Source organism: Xiphias gladius, chromosome 12 (genome assembly GCF_016859285.1).
Source record: "Xiphias gladius isolate SHS-SW01 ecotype Sanya breed wild chromosome 12, ASM1685928v1, whole genome shotgun sequence".
Classification (NCBI taxonomy): domain Eukaryota; kingdom Metazoa; phylum Chordata; class Actinopteri; order Istiophoriformes; family Xiphiidae; genus Xiphias; species Xiphias gladius.
In genome coordinates this window covers 9,741,614-9,765,184 of record NC_053411.1, presented here as the reverse complement: position 1 = coordinate 9,765,184, position 23,571 = coordinate 9,741,614, and the positions used below count along the sequence as shown (strand labels likewise).

At 38.6% G+C, this 23,571-nt stretch overlaps 1 protein-coding gene across 1 annotated transcript in view; it reads right to left on the bottom strand.

Moving 5' to 3' along the window:
* LOC120797184 (phospholipid-transporting ATPase ABCA1-like) overlaps positions 1-23,571 on the bottom strand; it is a 140,131-nt gene that overhangs the window by 96,919 nt on the left and 19,641 nt on the right. Inside the window, exons 9-13 of the mRNA XM_040140576.1 lie at positions 20,753-20,892; positions 19,910-20,026; positions 15,103-15,300; positions 11,650-11,855; positions 11,152-11,328 (exon numbers count right to left, since the gene is read on the bottom strand). Coding sequence (XP_039996510.1) covers positions 11,152-11,328; positions 11,650-11,855; positions 15,103-15,300; positions 19,910-20,026; positions 20,753-20,892 — 838 coding nt within the window. The remainder of the gene's footprint in view (positions 1-11,151; positions 11,329-11,649; positions 11,856-15,102; positions 15,301-19,909; positions 20,027-20,752; positions 20,893-23,571) is intronic.

Below are 23,571 nucleotides of genomic sequence, written 5' to 3'. Positions count from 1 at the left end.
AAACACAATGCTGACATGTTATGAAGTTGATGTGGGGAACATGTTAGCAACATTAGCATTCATTTGGAGATTTCTCTCTGGCCACCTGATAAATGAAAGTCCAATATTCACTTTCCATTTCAGGTCTGTTTTGGTTTCCACTGCTCCCAAAGGAAATATCTGGCTCTTTAGCCGCTAATTGCTTCACCATTTGTGTTTGTCTGCTGTTTGGTGCTGGGCAGACAGCATACAGCGGGTTCATCAGTGCTTTTTTGCAAAAAAGAACCAGTCTGCTTTTGGAGACAGTGCTAATGAGAGCAATGAGATTGAACCAAAACAGTAAAGTTGTGCCCATAAAACCAAAACAATAAGTAGGCACATATACCACGTGTTATGCTAAATGTTTCTTGTACCAATTCATTAAGGCTGTTGAACATTCTCACTGTGCAAGTTTAATGGCCCATATACTGGACAAAAAAATCCTGGGGGGGGGATATATATATATATATATCAACCAAGGAAAAATACAGTTAGTGTGGAATTATCAATAGGAAAATGTGCTTATTGTATCAAAAGTAAAAGCTCTGATCATGCAGGGAGAAGGCCTTCTATCAATTATAGAAACATGTCATATTATTGTTTTATAGTAGTAGTAGTGGGAAAGTATAAGCTGTAGCTGATATTGTAGTTTGTCAGTTTTAGTTTATATTTGTTTGTAGCTTGTTTTATAAAAATGCATTATATTTTGTGTTATACTGTATGTTTTTTCTGGAAAATCTTAATCCAAAAAGTAACTAGTAACTGAGGCTGTCAAATGCAGTGGAGTAGCAAATACAACATTTATCCCTCAAATGTAGTTAGGTAGAAGTATAAAGTAGGATCAAATGGAAGCACTCAAGCAAAGTACAAGTACTTCAAAAGGACACTTAAATACAGTTCCTGAGTAAATGTACATGCAATGCTCCAGCACTGGCCGTTTCTGGCTCAGTAACGTGCACTTTTTATTTCTTTTTAGTAAATTGATTGATGAGATGTCAATAGCTGTCTTCCAACTGTGAAGGTGGTCTCTGGCACTGTCATTTGCATTCTTCTCCCCGCGCCGAGTGTTGCACAACAAATTAATCAAGTTTTAATGACCTATTGCTGGCATGACAAAACATTTGGAAGGTGGCGTTCTGTCGTCAAAACAAGGGCATATTCTTCGGGAGAGGACCGTTACTGATGTGACGCGTATTGATCATCGCTGATCGGTGTTAGTTTTCGTAAAGAAGATCTTGTCAAACGCCTTGATTCAGCTGGTTTGAGATGGGAGCCAAGTGTGGGAACAGTGAAAATAGTATGACAGCCTGGTTGCCACATTATAAATGCATTACCTCCTCCATTATGGAAGAGAAAACAAGTGTAAAATGGCAGAAGACTCAGGTGCAGATGACAAAACTAGTTGTTGTCACACCTAATCCAGATACAGCCTTATGATAATTACATTTGATTTGCTATTATTATTAATGTGCTGAAAATGGCTGTGAAATTATCATTTAAAAGGGGCTTGTGATCTGAATACACATCGTGCTTGCAGTTGCTCCTCCAAGGCACTCAACTAACTCAATTTATTGTTATTAATGTTTACAAATTGTTGATGGCTTGCAAACACATTAGGCTGATGGGAAATTACATTCCACCCAGCTGTTCAAATATCAGTTTTTATTTACCAGCCACATTTACCAATTAAACTGCAAAAATTGATTAGGCTGATCTAAATTTACCATCCTTGTTTATTTCATTAACAGCTCCTACAAAACAAGGAGTCGTTGAAGGATGTTCTCTGTTTAAAAGAGATCAATAAAATGTTTTTTACATCTTATGTTATGAAGGGTCTCCCTTTTGTGATAACAGTGCTTTGTGCTTCTTTCCTAATCGATCCTTAAGCAGAGGATAATATCAACAGATAAGCAAGAGCATTACATCCCACTAAATGACTGATTCAACATAGGGATCAATATATAAAGAACTAAACAACAACTAAAACATATTTCCAGTATATAGACATTTACTAAATGAGAAAAATGCCAATACACATACTGTACATAAGTATGTTTTGTTACATTTTCCATTAATGGCATTGATTCGATTGTGTATTGTCTTTCAAACTTATTCCAGTGATTGTCAGACCCATTGGATGATTGCGTATGCAGTGCCTTATACATCATAAGCTTGGTGATGCTGAGATAGACTATGGTTGTCTTAGGCGCTGTTCTGTTATATTCTGAGCCTGTGTACATTATGCATGCGTTCAAACGCTGTTGAAATATTAGATACAGTAAATCTAAATACAGTGCTTTGACAAGTGGCCTCAAGTTCAAATATTCTCTGAGGGGGAAACATTTATGTAGGTCAGCACGGAAAATAAACGGCAAAATGTGTTTGTATTTGATTCATGTAACCCAACAGCAACGTCTTTCATGCAAATCATAGCACTGTATATTAAAAACCTAAAGTTCCGGATTGTAAAGGGTATTTTAGACCACACAGCAGAGCCCCTCCCTGAATATTCCTGAGTTCCTGGGCATACCACTGTTCCTCCCACTTACGATTATTACCCTGCAAATTGGATTTGACATAATGTAATATAGTGTACAGCGTTCCAGTGGCCGAAGGTAATTAATTTTCAGTGTAATCATGGAAATATACAGTACCAAATTCACCTCAAATTACATAACACAAGCCCTCTTTCTGTATATGGCACAGAGGAAGAGTTGATGCAATTACAGGAAATCAAGGACAAATACTACTGACGTGATTTTAATTTGACTAAATTGCAGCTTTGGCTGCACGCTCAATTAATTAGCCCAGGAAGGCTGATTTGTAGAATCAGGGGTAATGATTTGATTCTGTGATTGTTAATTGGTTATGATTAACGACATCAAGCATACCAAAACACAAAGCACGAACAATTCTCTGACCTGAATGACCCACAGGAGCATCAGATTATTTGGTCAAATGCTTATTTTCTTTGTCCTGCTGCATAGATGAGCTTTGCTGTATATTCTGGGTTTGGTTTGATTTGTTTTTAGGTGGAACTATAACTAGAAGAATCAAGCAGTATAGTCAATGATTAAAAAAAAAAAATCAAAATTTTGATATTGCTAAAAATTTTGAACACACCACTACATACTTCATGTGAAATGATGTCAGTGGCTATTATTTTAAGAATATTTAGTGGTTTTCTGCAACATACAGCGATGTGGCTGCAAATGCTTGAAATGTACAGTACATAAGCATTTAACATTAGCAAACGCGAATTATATTCACATGTTGATGCTTTGTATTTGGATAGTTTCCATTGAGCGACTCTTTCTTACTGACCTTAACCATGACACTTATAAGCAAACAGGGAACCGTGAGCAGAACAATGTTCTCTGTGAACCTTGAAGACCAAAGGGCGCCATTTTGAATGCCAACAGAACGCAGCACTTCCTTGAGCCGGAGTTCCTTCTCCAGCACCAGGCCTTTGATGGTCATGCACACAGTGTACATGAAGGCCAGCACCAGGAACATAGGGAGGACGCCTCCAATACTCTGAATGAAGCTGGTTGTTGAGGAAAGCAATCGAAAAGGTCAGGACTTCACGCTGGCAAAGGGAATGTATATGGACAAAGTAGTCTTTGACATGGACGCAACATCGCCAGATGGGTGCTAGTGTGTTTTTATTCTACTGCATACTTTCCCTGCGTATAAACACTCAGTTGCCAGTTTATTAGGTGCACCTAGCTAAACTAATGCACTCTCATATTTAATTCCTGCAATAAATCTTTCCTTCGTCAGGGTTCTTATGTTTATTTGAAACAATTTTACAGGTGTTGATTCAACTTAATGATCATTATTCAGGATGTAGTCTGTGAGGGTGTTGAACTGCACTGCATTACACAGAGTGTTGTTCCTGATATTTGGCCTACTCTCATTGGCATAAATGGGTTGGAAAAAATAACAGAAACACCTGTCTGTATAACACTATACTGACATGAAACTGCCATCCACAAAAAAACATAACAACGTAACAAGTGCAAATTGCACATACATAAGCTTAAATTTACAGCATATGCACGCAAGAATGATTATAAGTTAGTACCTACAGCATAAGCACACGATAAGTACTGATGTATATTTTCAGAAATTCTAGCATTATATATTTCATGATTGTACAATGAAATGAAATGTGCTTAATCTATGATCTAAGATCTATGACTCATCAAAACATTGCACTGCAAGTGAATATTAAAAAAAAAAATATTGTGGGACTCAGGAAACTGTGTGGCTTCTATAATTTTTTTGTCTGAATTTTTCCTGTTCAAAAGGTTGCTGTGTATGCACCACTCTTCTTTATCAAATGATCGTGCGGAAATATATCAAGAGAATCAGCTTTTGCATGCATACTCTCTTTTAAAGGTTGCCTTTTGCAATTGAAACTTGCACACGCGCTTGTAAAGTAAAAGGAAATGGAAACCAATTTGGAGATACTGAAAATATTACAGTCATGACGGACAATCAACACAATCCAAGATGTATTAATGGAATACATCCCGGCATATTCATTTTTACACACAGGCCATCCTTCATAAACTTGGTGCATCAGCTCAGTCAAACCATTTAGTGCTGCACCTCATGCAAGAGATGACGTATGATGTGATTCTGTTACAACACAATAACTGGATATTAAACATAATGCCACCAAAATGCCATGTCAATAACTTCTCCTTTGTCAATGTAACAAAGTGCTTCCTTTGCTTTATTAAATAGTGAAGGAGAGATATCAAATAGATTTTGACAAAGTATAGATTTCCCATATCACTTATGTTTGCATTCCATAAATACTGGGCATATAATGCAAGCGAAGCACTGTTCGGTACAGCTATATAGATGAAGCCTTAATTGAATATGCAGTAACTGGCAGAATGATGCTCTTCTTTCAAGCAATTTTACAAAAACAACTGATCAAAGTACAATTCTAGTACACTTGAGTGGAACAAATTTATCCTGTAATCTCCGGACAAGTTATTTTTCGAAGGCCTTACTAACTTCATGCCAAGTAAAAACGGTTCACTCAAATATGTACTTTACTTAATTTCTAGTTACCCCTGCATAAGACCTTTTTCCGAAGGAAATTTTGAAGCAGTAATTATTTTTTTCTAATTTTCATCTATTTTCAAATAGGTGCAAATTAATTTACTATAATCACATTGCAACAGCTTTCACTTCAGTGAATAACTTGACATTTTGCCAAGTTAACAGGTAACAGGCAAAACATCACTTGTACATGTAAATTCATTTTTAGTTTCAGTCTTTGCAAAACATTGTTTAATATAGACAATTTTGTCAAGAAATCAACTGATGATTAAAGCATTGGACGGTCTTACAAACATGGCAAAGAGATGAAGTTAGTTCCCGGAGGAAGTGCAGTTATATAAGAACTTGAATGAGAGAGAGATAGGCTTGTTTTCAAGGACACTTCCCCTGCTCTCATGGGATGGATCATGTTCAAACAAGGCCTTTAAAGCAGCAAGAAAAGAGTTTCTTAAAGTTGAGACCCAGACCAACTAAAACCAAAGTCCCCCACAAGATTACATAAATAAAATGTTTTCTTTGAACTTTGAAATTTTGAGAGATTTGACGAGATCACCAAATCAATACACTTCAACCAGTGAACCTGATACATTAGTACCTTTCCTAGGGAGGTAAGCAGCCTCAGGTAGCAACTGCATCAATTTGAATACTAATTCTGGCGTTATCTGCTCCCGATTCTACCCTAACATCTCTGTAACAGCTGACAGCCAGAGTGAGTTAACTCCTTCTGTGACTTCTAGCACTGGAGCAGGAGAGATCAGTCATGCACACCGTGTCTGACACTGACAACCTTGCCACCAGATGCTCTTGAATTAAACATCTGCTGATCGATCAAAGGTGCTTAAGTAAAAGTACTCCGGGCGGGTCTGTGTTACAGGGCTCCAGTTACATAGGCAGCGTGACCTAAATTTAGGGAAGCTGGAAGACTGATTTCTCAGTAAAGCAAGAGATAGTAGAGCAAAGCCTCCCCAGAGGTTGGTGTACTATGCTGAAAAACAAAAAAAAAAGCTTCCTGTCTCCCTTTGAGCAAATATATCGTTGAGTTTTTTTTAGCTGGCTGCAAATGAGCAATTCATTGAAGGGAACTGGCTTTATTATTCAATGGGAGTTATCTCATTGCTTGTACAAATTATTGCTCAAGAAGAGATGCACGTGTGGTTATGGCATAAAGAGATCCTTTATGTCGTGGTTTTTCATTTTTTATCTAACCACAATCTCACGTCTACAAAATGAAGTATGATTCCATTAAGCAACAGTGAGGCAAGGTTTTGAGACACAGCTGGAGTTTAAAGATTATTGTACAATTTCAAAATATATGTCTCAGCTGTCCATTTAGCAAAAGAGGAAAAATTATGAAAACTGATCAGCATTGATAGTGATGCACTGCTTTCATTGGTAATGTTTGACTATTTTGTAAATAATTTTATAAAAGAAATTTAGACTTGTGAACACCAAGAAACATTATTTAATCAACACTATTTCCAGCAATAGCCTATCCTAAAAATTAAAAAAAACTAAACAAAAAAAAAAAAAAGAAACATTTACATGTATTCTTTGACATCAAACTGATGATAAGTTCCTCAGGTCCGGCTCACTGTGGAAGTACAATAGTTTTACGGACTTACGTTAAAGTGGGGTCAAAACCTGTGAGAGGCGAGAGCAGGTTTTGTCTTAACTTTCTCATAGTCAGCTCAAACCTATTCACAGTCTGTGATGAGGGAGGTTATGTGTGTGGTTTTTCACCACAGAGCGACAATTAATTGACTTGAGAACACAGGTTTAATCCCTGAACACTTTACTGTCAGTTACAACGCTATGGTCATGACATGAAAACATCGTTGTGATGGTCAATGCGTATATCAGACACCTGGTATTTTATATTTTATATTTATTTATATTTATGACATTTTACAAACAAGCCAGAATCAATTCTTCAATCAGGTATGAAAAAATAGTTTTTTAGTTGGTTTGGATGAAGGCTTTTAATATAAGAGATTGAGGAAAGGTATGGAGTCATGTTTTATTAAGTTCATACTGGCTAGAAAGGTTCTCCAGGTTTCTGAAAGCTGCACTCAGCTGAAAGTGCACTCCTTCTGTCAAGTTCGACAAACATATAGTTTTGAACATGCAGCTCAAAAACTGGTGTGACAGGAATCTCCGCACTCTGCAAGGCAATATGCGATCAGCTGTATCAGCCAAACTTTAGAGATGTGAACCAGATGATTAAATAGTAAACTGAGAATATCAGACAATGATTCTGACATTCCAAATGCAAAGGAAAAAAACTCGATGCTGCAAACCGATTTCACATGAAATTAACCAGCACCTTGTGCGCTTGGGCGGTGTGAACACCGAAGCGTCTGCCATTCGGCCTCAATCTGATCCTATACAATGCCCGGTCTTGACAAGTGTCACACGGGACCAAGCGAACGAATATACAAACTCATTAAGGCACAGCTCTTACTGCGAACACAGCTTCAGCACTAACCAACATGGTCCGTGGCTAAACCCTGAGGTTCTGCATTCTGACCATTTCAAAAGTTAATAATGACCATCTCCAAAATTGTACTGCCTATACTGTACATGTGATTGCTCCCCCGTTCCCTTCCCTGTTGCATGTTCTCTAATGCAAGCTGGAATTATAGTGTACTTAAAGCCCTTTTCGGGTAAACTACAAAGGGGCCTTTTTTATTGTGCAGGGACGCATACAGGAAGTATTTTCTAATGTCATTGATACATCATGTTGCTATAAACATGAAACATCCACAGCCGATTTTTGCTTGTTATGAGCTGAATCATTCTCAACTATTGCACCCGCTCTCATTACTAACAGTGCACACATTAGATTAATTATCTAGCGTAAATGGACAGAAGCATATCCCTCAGACATCCTTGAGTTGAATATTCCTCATGTCCACTGCGTGCCTGTGTTATGTACTGCTGAAAGCGGCCTTAGATCCCACATCAAGCGAATGTGAAAGACATAATGCTGGGGAGCACAGCCTCAGGATCCAAACAAGAGATGCCTCTGATTCAGGAACGTGCGATGACGCAGAGGCCGCTGATAAAGCACCAGTTTACGTGCTATCAGGCCCCGCAGGGGTCAAGCTTTATTCCACACTGTCATATCTCGCCTCTGCACAATGTGAATACAAAGACAGTGGGAGCTAATACAGTTTGGTTATCTCTGGTTCAAAATGCCAACAGGGTCAGCTGCGGTTGAAGTGGCCCAGATTGCCGCTAGTTCGTCGGGTAAGTTACAGCCAAAAGCTGTGAGGAGGGAAATGAGGATGGTGAAAAGGAAATGATTTCAGAGGCAGGTGTGATGTTAGGGGTGTTGATGGGTGTTGGGTCAGTGCAGATAATACTGGCTTGTTAGCTGAGGTTTACCAGTGAAGGAGAAATGAAAGGAACAGAACAAAGATAAAAAAGAGAGTGATGATAAGGTCTTCTCACAGAAACTAATGGTGCTGTTGGCAAGTTTTCCTGAGCTTCTGTCAAAATATTTTCTGTAAAGTCAAGTGTTACATAACATACAAACCTAAATATATGGTAAAAAGTGCTCATCAAATCACTGCAATTTACCTGCAATTTCCACAAAGAATAAACTTCATCTAATTTTGCTAAAAACCTTTTATATTTTGCATGTAAAACTGCAACTGCCACCACATATTCTTATGTGGCCAAGTACTTTCTAGCCATTGATTTTATATACATATATATCATTCATCTCATATTACTAAGGGTGAGAACTTTTTTATATTATTAATGATGCATCTGAAAGAATCTAAAGTGACGTTTTTCAATGACATTTTAAAGTCAGATTAGACCTTTTTCTAAACTGAGAAACAGCAGTTACAGCAGACAAGAAAACATGTTCATTTGAATGCACAATGTTCTTTCCTTCCTTTTGGCTGACAAAACGTAGCTCGAGATGAAAACAATTACCACCAAGGCTCTTCCCTGTCATGCGTCTCTGTGTTTTAGCGCATCTTCCTTTGTATGATTTCACTCTTAATTATTTATGACTGAAATAGCAGTTTTCAAGTGTTTAATAATTTATACAAATGCCCAAAAGGCTAGGAAGCAAAAGAGTAAATGGTGGAGGGACAGAGGGTACTGTGGTGCTTTATGTTTCCCATTTGTCTTCTGTAATTTATTAATCCTTTGTTTTACAAAGATGACACTGAAGCAACATGGCTGGCATCAGCAAATAAGCTGTACCATGACTGCATTTCAGCTCATTATCACAACAACGAGAGGTGAATGGCGACACAGGGAAAGCAGTCGTTTTTTATTTGAAAACTGATTTCAGAGGTGGCATGCTGAATGTGGAGCATCCCACAGCTGAAACTGCTATGGATTACTGTCATATGGAGGAATCTGTTGCTAAGTTTTGGCTGATTTTGTACTGGGGAAAAAAAGAAAAAGGAAAAAACAAAAAAACAAAAAACTGGCATGCAAGAAAATGCCCAAAAAGGCAACAGTGGGGATGCCAGTCATCTTCCATCTGCAGTATGTCTTCTCTCTACTATTCAGAGTGGATGATTTTGTGTCTTAGTTAATTTGAAATGCCAAAATTCCTCTCAGATGAATATCTCCACTGGGTGCAGTATTTAGTTCAACTTCCCTCCAATTAGTACTTCTAAAAGTATCCTATTGCCTGACATGCCAAACCAAGTGCTCCCACTTAGGCAGTTAGAACAAATATTGAATTTGTATCTTAAACCAGGTTAACTGTAGCCATGTGCCATGCAGTGAAGCTACATTTAATTTTGAAGCCACTATGTGAATAAAGATCAGGGGGAAGTAAGCACTTCATAGAGAATCAATAAAAAACCCAAAGGATTAAAACGAAATCAATAAGGACAATACTTTGAATATGGTTTTCATTACACAGATGTTCTCTTGTTTCGTATTTCTCCGAGACAAACATACGGTACAGCCTAGGGCATTATTATTCAAAACATGTATTTCAGGAACGGCATGCTCGTAGATATCAACAGCACAAATGCATCTTCAGTAAGAAGTCATAATTTTCATCCTTCTTTTTGCTTTGGCCTCTTCAAGTATTTTGAGCCAAACACCCCCTGACGATTGCTTTACTGTAAATTAGGTGCTATCCCCAAACACATAATATTTTAAAATTAAGTCCCTAATCTCTGGAATTGTGTTTCCCATGGGGAGTGAATATTTTGTGTCTACTAAAAGGGGCACATTGTGTTGCAGGACTGAATTCTCGCTGGTAATTATCTTTTCTCCTGATGGCATCACTGGGCTTTTCCTTTATTAATGGAGATCATAATGCTGTGTGGATGGGAGTAATTTCCCAGACTCTGAGGAAATCTTGGCTTTGGAAGATTCAGAGTGATACCACATCATTTGTGTCCCTAGGTGAATGATCTAACACGATAGAAGTGCACACTATCAGTAGATGGGTACGCAACACAGATGGAGTGCTGCTATCAATCTTTGCATGTGAAGGAGCTACCTGAGACGTGGGATATGGTATGCTTGCTTTGTTCAGAAAAAAAAAATACCTTGGAAATACAAGGAAGGAAGTTACTCATGGTGGTTGTTTAAATATTTCAGCATCCATCAACTATTCAGGAATTTCCAGTGGTTTGACGAAAATCGATAAGTTTTGGTCCACTCTCTCCCTGCTGCCTTCAGTTTTTTTCTTTTCCCTTGCTGAACCTTATTTCATGATTACATTTAGCCTGAATGATGTTACATTTTTATTATTGACTTTTAACAGTGACATTATGAGAGGAGTTCCCTATCTTAGTCCGTTCATCTGTGATCAGTGATAGCATATGACATTAGCAAAAGAGCAACACCGATATTAAACTAAGGGTGAGTTTGACAAATAAGAGAGCATCTTGAAGTTTCCACAGGGAAATCTGAAGTGCATACATGAATGATAAGACCATAAATCAACTCTGTGGTGGCAGTGAGTGGCAACTCCCCAGAGCAGGTTGAATTTTATTGCTGTAATACCGCCTTCCTCTTCCTCTAATCACAAGACTGACAGATAAAAGCTTTTGTACTCACACGTCATCCACGAAACAAGGGTATGGCATTTGCTGGGCAAAAACACCGAGGGGTTGGGTCTTTGACGTTTGCGCTCGTATAATGCCATGGTCCATCATATCCTGCAGGTAGGCGAAGCCTCCCCATATATAGCGCAGGTCATTAAAGGCTTTGTCTCGGGCCCCAGGAGACCATAACCTTATTAAAAGCAGACACACCGTGATCTGTCTTAGCAAAGGGCAAGGAAACTACAAATAAAAAGAGTCAGAGCTACTGACTAGAGAAGTAGTCAGACATACTGCCAGAGTATCATTAATGTTTTTAGACAGTGAACACAAAGTTTGACATCTCAGGAAGAAAGCAAATAAGCATGATCCCCAAAATATCACGTTATTCGATGAGAAAAGTCAGTATGAAAAAAAAGAGGGGTTAGTTTTTCATTAAGTAAATGTAGTATTTTAATAGAAGTGATAACAGTCTTATTTGCATTCAACAGAGAGACTGAGCTAAGTCAAATACCTGTCTTTCACTTTGATGGTACTCTCTACTTCATCGATGTCCATGCGGATTTTGTACTTGACATAAGGAGGGGGGTGGCTGGAGTCTTGCTGGAGGTTTTCAAAGACAACACTGGCCCAGTACGTATCATTCTTCAGAAGTTCCAGTGCTCTGCTCACCAGATGGCCTTCAGTGGGGGCTGCCTCAAACTTATTCAGATCTAAACACTGTCAACAAATACAGAAATCGTCTTACATCAAATCATTCCCTTTTTACATAAATCTTTAGCATCCACAGAAGAGAAAATAAAAAAGACGCAGGCAGGAACTCACTGGCAGAGTGGCAGATGAAGACTTAACCAAAAGTATCACCACGGAGGGTGTAGTTCCAAATTATCTGGAGCTGCCGGTAGGAAATGTTTTCGGCTTCAGCAGAGACAAGCAAATGAGATACAGCCTCGCTAGCACTCCCTGTTCTGTAGCCCTGTCCCTCTGTTTCATGAGACGATAATGAGCTAGCCATCCTGGGAGGCAGTCACACCTGACAGCTGTCCAGACATCTCAGTGTTGTAATAATTTGGGGGAGAAATGGTAAAAAAATATAGTCTGTATTCTATATCAAGCTATGGTGGGAAACAGAATATCATAACAGCATTTGTTCAGTACATACCATTGAGGATATCACAGTAGTGGAATGGTTACATGAGCACTACAGGTCACTACAGGTCCTACCAGCCATGGAGTTCCATGAAGAAATTGTGAAAACATGTTTATGCATTTTTTTGTTGTTGTTGTTGTTATTGCCTCTAACAACTGGGCCAGCAGTTAAGGCTAAGCTGTCTTGTATCAACAGTCTGACCCCGGCTCCGGACTGAGAAACTGGCCCCACTGACAGTTTGCCAATCCCATCTTGGCCTAATTCAGAGGAACATCGAGGGCAACGCATACAGTTGTGAGGCCGTGGTTGTGTCATGCTTGCTCGAGGCTGTGCCGGTGCTGCAGACAGCTAAATGAGAGTATTAACATGAGTGGATCTCCATGACATTATAAATATATGATAAGTTACTAGCCAATGTGCTGGTCAAAAGGCTGTGTGAGTGCTAGCAATCAGTTCTACTGAAGACATCAGATACTACAAATCAACTTAATGTGCTCATGTAGGTGAGACTTCAGGAGTTATAGTAGATCATACAAAACAGTAAGGTTGTCCTCCAGAAATTAAACAAGTGCTTTTGATATTTAAGCAGAACATTACTGCAGTGCAATGCAACATCCTCAGAAAGCACCAGACTAGTGTCATCTGAAGCTAGTAATGAAGTTTAATTCCAAGGGTTATGAAGATGATGTAATGGCAATGTTTACTACTGTTGCTGCTGCCATGAACACCTTCATAATGACCTGGTATGCTGTTTACCTGACTATTGCTATTCTAATATAAATTTCATAAATTCCACCATCAGTTGCATAATCCTATTAAATTTTGGGGCACTTCATAAGCGCAGCAGTGAAACAGCAGTTTGTGGATCTAATTTGTGCCTGTGCAACTAAAGAAATGCAGCCTGATTCTTAGTGTTCATGCTGGTGACACCATCATTAGAGGCCATGTCAGTTCATAAAGCAATCACAGATTGTTGGGTATTGATCTTGAGTTAATAATTTGCTAACAGAGATTATTATTTCAAGGACACAAATTAGTAATGTGAGCATACAGGAGTTTATCCCTTCTATGTGCTGTATCTGCGTCTGCACACTTGACTCATGTTAGCTTGTGTAGTTCCATTTATGCTAAAGAGATCCTTTTTCCCTAAAGAGGGATTGTTGTTGGTTACTCAGAGTGCATGCAATTCCAGTGATTAAAAAATAAATTAAACCAGGGTAATTTATGTTGATCATGAGCTGAACCGAAGATGAAGATATCTGAAGATATCTCTCTATAAGATTAAATATGGAAAAGCAATTTTTTGTAATTTTCATTTTCTGTAGAGCAAAATATGGATATCCTTTTGGATATTGCACCTGCTTACACTGCGTTGTCAATGCTGACAGTTTATACTCTTCAGCCCTAGACTGAAAGAAGCTCTTTATTTCCCTACAGATGTATACACCCAGACAAGGGTGTACACATCCACATCAAAGGTTGTCTAATAATTGTCCCTATCCTGGCATCAATTTTGAGCAATGCAATTCCCATAAGGGCAGAAAATAGATTGTATTATGTTGGAATTTCATTGGCCATGTATGGCTATCCCCAAGAGCCCAACCTGCCATGATATCTGGCTGAGGACTGAGCTCATGTGTGTGTGTGTGTGTGTGTGTGTGTGTGGGCTTTTTTTTTTTTACATATGTTCTATCACACAACATAGAGAAAGAAGGGTTCTGCTGCAAACTGTGCCAAAGATCAATGTATCAGTGTCAACTGTGTGTTCGTTCTTAGAGATACCACTCTGTTAGATGCCATTACAGATTCACTGTAAGCCCATAACAATGTTTTTCATGATTCCTTTCGAAGCACTGAAGTGACAGAGCTTCCTTTGTATTTGACAGTCTGCTAAATCAAAAATATTAACGTTTAATGAATAAAAAGACCAAAGTCTTTTTTGCTTGTTCTCCCCCAAAAAAAAACACAATACCTGATAGAGTGAACAAACAAGAAACTTGTCACCTGGAAAGGTCTTGATTTTTGAATAGCAGCAGAGCACAGACACAGCTACAAAAGAGCTAAAAACAAAAAAGCACTGTGCTAAATATGGGCACATTGTGTCTTAGATGCAAAGCACCCCACTTGCACCACTCTGTAACAACCCTGGTGTTCTGCCAGAGTGTGTGACAGCCGTGAACGGAAAGATATGGGAGAAAATTAAAGTGCTGCAATTACGTCGAGGACACAGGACTTTCACGAGATCACTGTCTAAATTCTGTAAGTAAATGTGTTTGTGGGAATTAAATAGCTGACACTGTAAATTGTTTACAGATCCTGACTGGGAAATTGCCATTGACGCAGTAAAATACAGTAAAATTGTCATCTATATTTAAAGTGTAAGATACTGCTCAGCTTGGCTAAAGTTAGCTTACCTGGATCCTGTTTTCTAGCAAACCAACAACCCAGAAAAGAATTCTTAATAATTTCAAAAATGTTTCACACAATTTTGTTTGAGAACTTTAAAGGTCATACAGCACTTAGTTATTGGCATCAATGAGACCATATGGGTAATTTTAGATGCTTCGGATAAATAACATTGAAGGGGGTGGCTAAAAGAAAAAAGGTGGTAGGGCAGAATAAATATGTATTGTCAATATCCTCACCAGTGAGAATTATGATTTTAAAACTCCTAAATGTCAGAGAACAGCTAATTTTTTTGGAATCAAAGGTCTCACTTTACAGAAGAATACAGCCCTCTGATGTATAAGCAGGCTGGAAGCCAGGTTCATGAGGTGCTTTGCATGTAATAAAAGCACGGACAAAATAATTACATACACCAAGGAAGTTGGAGAGAAGCTTCAGGATTTGAGCAGTGGCGTTGTAAACATCCCGCCAGTCATAGGGTGGCATGCCAGGTGGACGATCCTCGGGAGGCCCATTGTACAGGAAGTTGGCCAGTTGCTCAACGGTCAGTCCTGTGCCATTGAGATGCTGGTTGAGGACAGCAGCAAACATTGGGTTCCCCAGCAAAGCCTAATTTTGAAGGGAAGACAGGTTTAATTATAGTTACGATGGTTACTTGTGAGAGGTCTAGAATTATTGAGGCGTGAATGCAATGGAATCTGAATGAAGACCAAACCTTTTTAAAATCACAGTGTATTATTTTAGAAGAACAAGCAAGGGAGGTCAGCTTTATTCTTTGGTGCAGCTCACATTCATTTTTTATGCACAATTAATTAAGAGCGTTAAGATAGATGGCAATGCTGTACTTCAGGCTCTGGGATTCACATCAACTATTCTCACAGCCAAGAATTGCTCATGTACATAGTACATGTAGTATATACAGTGGGGTCCACAAGTCTGAAACCGCTTTACCACTCAAGTGAGAGTGGTCTCAGACCTTTGGTCCCCACTGTATGTGCGTGAACAGAAAGAGACACACACACACACAAACACACACACACACAAACACACACACACACACACACACACACACACACACACACACACACACACACACACACACACACACACACACACACACACACCTAAGCGTTGACCTTGGTCACTTTGGGGTTCATTAAATACACTTACATTCATTTCCTGGAGACTGACCCTAACCCTAAGCATAACCACTACTTGCCTAACCCTAACTCTTACCCTAACCTTAACCTAACACTAACCTTAACCACTGACCCAAGAAACCACTTTTTCCCAATTGGAGATGCAGCTTTTGTCTCCAGTTGCTGAACAGAGCATACCCAATGAACTGGTCACACACACACACACACACACACACACACACACACACACACACACACACACACACACACACACACACACACACACACACACACACACACACACACACACACACAAAAGAGACAAAGGAAAATAGATTTCCTCCTCTCAATTCCTTTCACTAACATGATAAGAAACATGTATGTGTTGCCTCTTCCAGTCATCTCAGGCCATGGATCAAGCTGCAAATACATTAATCATGCAATGAATCGTTAAAGATGATATGCTAATCTGGGAGTAAATATAACCCTACTACAGTAATTAAGCCCTACATATGTACAATACATGAATATGTCTACGTATTTTTGTTGTGAGAAATAAATGGTTATAAGATCCTCAAACAATACCTCTTGCATAATAATTTTACTCCCACCTGGTTTAAATGTATTACCCTCTATTTAGTATCCACAATCATTCCCCTCACTCCCACCCAGTATTTGCATAGTTTCCTGCTGCTGTGAAATTAACAATCAACTAATAATATGACACTGTTCCTGTAATGGCAGTGTTACTACATAAACTAAAATTGAATGGAATGGAACAATGGAATATCGACAGAGAATCTAAAACCACTGAGATAAAAAGTTATTTAAATCAGTCATTCGATACCATTTGTAATTTTAGGTCAGAACTTTTCCAACATAATCTTCATACAGTATTATAGTAGGGTCTAATTGGTCTGCATTCCAAGTCAATGTACTGTGAATGGCTCACAATTAAAAGTGGACAATGTGGACTTTGACTTTTGGAGAGGAAAGGGCAATGTACGTCAATTGAGAACGGGGCCTCTATAGTGTGAAATTCTGAGTTGAGATTCAGATATATTCTGGCCAGTGTTCTCGGTGGCATTTCAGTGTCAACACTTCTGATGAAATTCTGCTTAACCGGAGGACAAAGTGTCAAATTAAGTAATCGCTATGCTGCATGTGACCTTTTAAAAAATCAGAACGGACATCTTAGTGGGTGCTACATTTAGGACATGATCCATCAAAAATGTGTGTATTTTTAAATCTGTCAGTCATTTTGAAATGGTAGTAGCAGAGTCATGCTAGCAAACTGACCGTGATTGTTAAACCGGCTCAGTATTTGAACTTTCCATCCAGCTACGTCTACATGTGGCTTAATGACCAGTGGCATTTGGTCCAAAGAGTTGCAGAAGTGCCATTTAACCTTGTTGGTCGAGTGTCAAATGAAATTGTTTGTCATGACAGGGTCTTCCAGTGAAGAAAGGAAATGTATTTGCTGGCCTTTATAAAGAAAGGGAATCAGATCCTCCATGGCAAATTGCCTGTGACAGCTCCTCATATCTATATGTTTTTAAATGTTTACATACTATGGGTGACAGGTCACACGATAGTGCACAAGTCTTGACATTTGCTCGAATGGGAACTCTAAATTTAATGTCCATGATGTAAATGTTCAATTAATGTATTTAGTTAAAGTTATCATCCTTAAGATTTTTAAGGATCAGTTTGGTGAATTCAAACTCCATTTTTGATACTTTTAACTGTCTGCAATTTTCTGAAATAGGCATTTAATGTTTTCTATTAAGTAATTACCTCTTTTTATATTATATTTCCTTGTAAGTCTTTTTATAGTGGCTCCAGCATTCCAGTTTTGGATTAAAGTTCCTTCAAATGCACAATGGAAATGAAGTATGAATGTCATCAACTGTAATTTTCTCTTATTAATAACAGCCTGAGCATTAACTGTATGCTCTCTTTACATCGTTTCAGAGTTGTAAGTTACTGCTAATGCAAATGACATATCCTACTGCTGCTTCACATTAAAAGTGTTCATCTGGTGAAACAAGGTGGCTTTTAGTGTGAACAAAATCGCCGGAAATGCAATGTATTAGTCACCATGGTTAACGCTAAGTGCGATTGTTCATCAAAAAACGCACCTACAGAAAACATCCATTTTCTGAATTCTTGGACAGCGGGTCAGTTTTTAAATATTCTAAGGATTAATGGAACAAGAAGGAACAGTCGTAGTGAGCTATGAGATGAAGAGTTACATTGGAATGTCTCAGAAATATAACCAACGTTACTGTGCCCTGCTGTTGTGTGAAAAAAAACTACTTGCGCAATGTGCAACATGAAGTCAAGACTGCATTTGCTCATGGCATGATGAAAAAAGATTATTGACTGTCTATTAAAACAATGTGTCTTTGTGTGCTCTTCTGCTGTATTTCTGACAAAGTAGCTGCTCCAGAATTCTGGGACTTGTAGTATTAAACCATACTTTCTCTTACCACAGTAACTACAGGTGTTGCCAAATCAACTAGGACTGATATCTTAAAGATTACAACTTTAATTTGTTAACACTATGTAAAGGCATTGGTAGTTATGTCAAAAATATTTTCTACCAATTTCATTTCTATACCATTTTCAGAGAACATGCTAAAGTACAGTATGTCCCTCTATTCAGCTCTGTACCCTAAATCTTCCCTCAAATGTAGTTGTGGTGGTGATGGTAATTGGTCCATCAACGTAAAACATGTCTGCGACCTTGAAGAACCTTTGAAGATGACAAACCTCTGAGGCCACCAGCTTCATAGCGAGAGATGGAGAGAGGGAGAGTTCGGCTGGGAGAAAATGAAGACAAAGGAGGATTGCTGGCCCATTTGTGTAAAGGTTAGGGCTAGGGTAATGAATACCCTGGCTATATGGAGCTCCCAATGTCTGCTTCCCTCCAGCTGCCTATAAGCTCATTTGGAGTGACACTGGAGTAATGTCAGTGTCAAGGAAATACGGCAAGAGGCAAAGAGAGAGAGAGAAGAGGATAGGGGAGGAGAGAGAGAAGTGGTGGCAAAGAGTCCATGTCCTCTACTTCTATAGATAATCCTTTCTGCCAGGATGAAAATTATCCTGCACTTATCCATAATTACTTTCTTCCCTCGGTTTCCATATCTAACTGAAGGTGCAACGCACTGATGTACATGACATGCATATTCTCATCTGCGTATATATATATATATATATATATATATATAAGGCTCATTATTTTCATTTGTTACTGATTGTTACTGAAAAATATCTGGATTTTTAAAGGAAGCTGAAGGATTTTATGTCCTTGTGCATTCAAAGGTTGCCACTGTGAAGAAGGTTGTTTTAAGACTAGCCCGGTAAAGAAAAAATCCATTACTGGATTTTTTTGAAAAAAAAAACTGAACACGATGAGCTTTGGAGTGAGTGTGAGTTTTCCAGGCTCTAAGTGGTCACTGCAACCAACCAGGAAAAAGTCCAGCAAATAATCCCCCATAAAACCACATATTGTTGTTTTTACACTTGCACTTTTTGTGCAGATAAAAGATGCATCTCTCTAATCAACATTCTTTAGTTCATTTGTGAGCTTTAGAGGGGCTGTTGGGTTAGATTTATACCTTTGGGTGGAGCCAGGCTAGCTGTTTCTGCTTTTTTCAAATTTTTTGTGCTCAGCTAATGGTCTCCTGGCTGTAGCGTCATATTTATCACGTCATATGAGAGTGGGATCGCTCCAACTCAAGAAAGAAACGCAAGAAAGCAAACAAGAGTATTTCCCACATCAAAATGTCGGACTATTCCTTTAAGTTTGTATTCTAGGTTAATGTGACACAGCATCATATAAAAGCTGCTTTCTGAGATTATCTAAAGCCAAAAGTACTGCAGGTAAAATTGACTCTATATTACATGTTTACAATTTGGGTAAGTGTAACTTCTTAAGATTATTGAATTTTTTTTCATTCTCTCAAACGCGTCACAATAAAAAAGGTGTTAAACTTTTCTGGATACCTAAAAAATCAAAAGGGCTACAGTGATTTGGGTCATTTTTTTTAAAGTGCATTTCAGTGCCATCTTACCCTTATTGCATTCACTTGAGGGCTACTTTGCAGAAAATCCCAGACACGTGGCCCAAGTTCATCCCACAAATCAGCGAGCTCTTTTAACATAGCCAAGGCGTTGAATGTGCTATTTGCCTGAAACAAGAAGAAAAACAATATTTAATAACATATTCATCTCACGTTTCCCTAACTGAAAGCATACCCACTGAGCCTTTTCTCTTTGCTCTGAGCCAATTCAGACATGAAAGTACTCCACATCTGCACATTTCAGCTAATCCCTCGAGGAACTCATCACATTGTAACACTGCCACCCCCCATGGAGACGAATGTAATTGAGGTTATTTACCCCTGAACACTGACTTGTAAACAATCTGACTATGTCTGGTGTGAAGAGGACCTCCTGCGCCAACACCGGGCCGCTTGCTGTGAAGTGGGCAGATTTTGCTCACAATCATAATGTATTCTAAATGCAAAATCCTCACCGCCTGCCTGTGGTTTTTTTTTTTGCTTGTGCACTCATCACAATGATGCTAATGTCTTGGAGAAATGCTATGTCATGATAACACATTACACTCATCACACTGCATGAACAGGCCTCCAGACCAACTATTTTTCTTTTCTTCCAAAGGTAGCATCGTTTTGTGACATCCAATGTTTTTCATTCCCATACTGGAGGCCTCTTCAAACTGATATAATGTAATTATTCTGATCCCGTGCATACAGGATATTCATATATATACACAAAGTAGTATCTTAATTAAACAATTAAACAATTTTCACTGATATGATCAAGATATACAACTACTTTTCGAGTGCAAGATGTCCATGTAATTGCAGTGATTTTTTTCTCTCTAAACTTACTTCTTTCACCATGAGGCGAGCAGCGGATGTATCGGGTGTGTAGAGGACTTTTCCTAGCAAGAATGGTTTGAAGGTGCTCCAAATGTGGCGCAAACCAGGTGTGCCCTCCAGGGTGTCGATCAAAGTCTGACAAAAAGCCTCTATAGAAGAAAGTAGGAGAAGGGAGAAGACGAGGGAAAGTCAAGGCAAAACATAGGAAATAACTAATAATTTCCAAATCCTGTGTGCACACTGCACATATGACACAAGAGGAAAGAGGAGCAACAAGCCCTTTAAGCTGTGCGAAATCATAGAATTTGCAGTACCCAAGAAGCAAACGTGATGTACCTACCATAACAACCCTCTCAATACTTCGGTTTCGTAAAACCATTAAGAATATGTTTTGACCTTTTAATTCCACATTTACTTAATAAAGCAGACTTATTAGACTTTAGAAAACTTTAGACAGACATATCATACTACTAATATACCATATTAAATATCTGAATTAAACATTTCCATAAATCGAAGTTTGCATGGTTTGAGAGGGGGTTGAGAAAAGCCACATTTTAACCTAGTGTAAAATCAAATATTCCCATTAATTTACATTAATTGGCAGTGCAAGTGCTGAAATGTGTATTAATGCATACGTTGGAAAGCTATAGTACTAGTTTGAAATGAGTCATGTGAGAGGACTGGCATACTGACAATTTAGGAACACTGGGAGTTGTTCACTGAGGCTCTAACAATTGGAGGAAAAAAAAAAAGTTTTTGATGACATTGCTGATACTGCTACTCATCAAATACAAAAATCACCAAAATCAACTGAGAAAAAAAACAAAACAAAACCAAAACACTAAGCTGTGTTGTCATTTGCTGACACATCAGAACAGTTTTGTGATAGGTCTTACTTTGCATCTTAGCCCTTAGATTAGGAAAGAAATCATTGCACTTATGCAGTCAATAATTCCCTTGCAATCAATACTTAACCAGGTACTTTGAATGCAAAAAAAAAAAAAAAAAAAATTCACAGTGTGTCGCTTTAAAATAATTTATCTTTGGATAAAAACTTGTGTTGATCAAATTATTTATCCTATCGTTTGTTGTTGATAAGCTACCTGAATTTATCAAATGAAAAGCTTTCAGTGTGCGGTGGATTTTGGGTCAGTTACTGGTACTTTATTTCTCATCAGTGACCAGAGAGTTGCAAAGTGGATGTACTTACGAAAAGTTGGGATTACTTAAAAATATACACACACCAGGAGAGGAAAACACAAGCCACGAGCTCAGACCTGAGTAATAATGAAATGCTTTTATGGAGCCGAGGAAAAAAGTCAATATGCACAGCAGCAGTACAGTCATTACTACTTTAACTCACTCTATCTGCCAATGTGAATATTGCCATGTTGGTAGAGTGCTGAATAGGTTACATGAGGACCTGCGCTGCAAGGAATGGAACCTGGAGTAGGTAGAAAGCTTGGGCTTGGATTGGGTCGGCCTTGTTCTGGCTGAAAATATGTGATTCCTATAGTGTGGTACAACAGACAACTGATCAGTTCATTGTGTCATCTCCCTGTCAATATGGCCTTTTTGTCCAGACACCTGTCATTACAGCAGTGCCTCTTCAAGTCCTTTTTCATTTTTCCCCTGTCAAGACCGCAACGACACCTCAGTCTTCCTCTCCTCCTCATGTCACCAGGCCAACCATTTACCCCATCAGGGAGGTTTTCCCGGCCATTTTCATTGCAATTAAAAGTCAGCCTTTCTGCCTGCTGGCCATCTTCCCCAGGTGCTCCAGGGAGATCTGTGTGCAGAGAGCTAATGGCCACCCCTTAGCATGAGTCTGGCCAGTTGTTCCCTGCACACACAGCACAGATATGACTTCCTGCAATCATAACACTTGAAGGATAGGAAAGGTGTGCGACACACAGCTTATTAGCTGTCTGCTCAGTAGACTGTGGGCTGTCTTTTGGAACAAAAAGACTCCAAATTGTAGAATGTTCGGTATTTACAAAAAAAGTCGACTTGTAATTATTCATTCGATTTTTAGATATTTTTATATTATGCAGGTGAATAATAAATATTGCCTTGGATTTCTGATGGCGTAAGATTCCAAAATTGACTGATCAAGCAACTGTGAGACACTGAATATGAAAGGACAGAGTACACTGACCACGTTAAAGCAGTGGTTCCCAATCTGGAGGTCTGGACCTGCAATGGGCTGCCAAGTTTAACCTGAGCAATTATTTAAAAAAAAGGGCTAAATTGGAAACATATATCTGTTACACAAAATTATGTCCACTTATTTTACAGGTTCTCTTTAGTTTTTGCTTTTTTTCTTGTGAAATACTGGATGCTTTCACTTATTCAAGCCTCTAAACTCCTTCTAATGAATTTATATGAAAAGAGAAAGTTACTCTGCCTTATAATGCACATCAACTTAGAAGTCTTTGTATCCTTGTGCATCCATGCTTGAAAAACAATGCAGGATTTAAAGGATTCAAAGACTCCTGTTCTGAAAACAGTGAGGCAAAAGCATTCAACGAGTATGTTAGACCCCAAGGATACACACTCTTCCTGGTTACAAGAAAACTCCAGACGGTACCTTTAAGTTGGGTTCACAGGTAGACAACGCTTCATTTTAAGGGGTAACAAGCCAAAAAGTTTGCGTACAGACATCTAGTGTGTGCAGGCAAGCACACTGCATATAAACTCACTGAGTTTATTGCATTAGGAAACCTGGACACCTGCTTATTCATTCAATTATCCGATCAGCTAATCATGTGACAGCAGTGCAATGCAAAAAATCATGCAAAAACAGGACATGACTGTCAATCAAT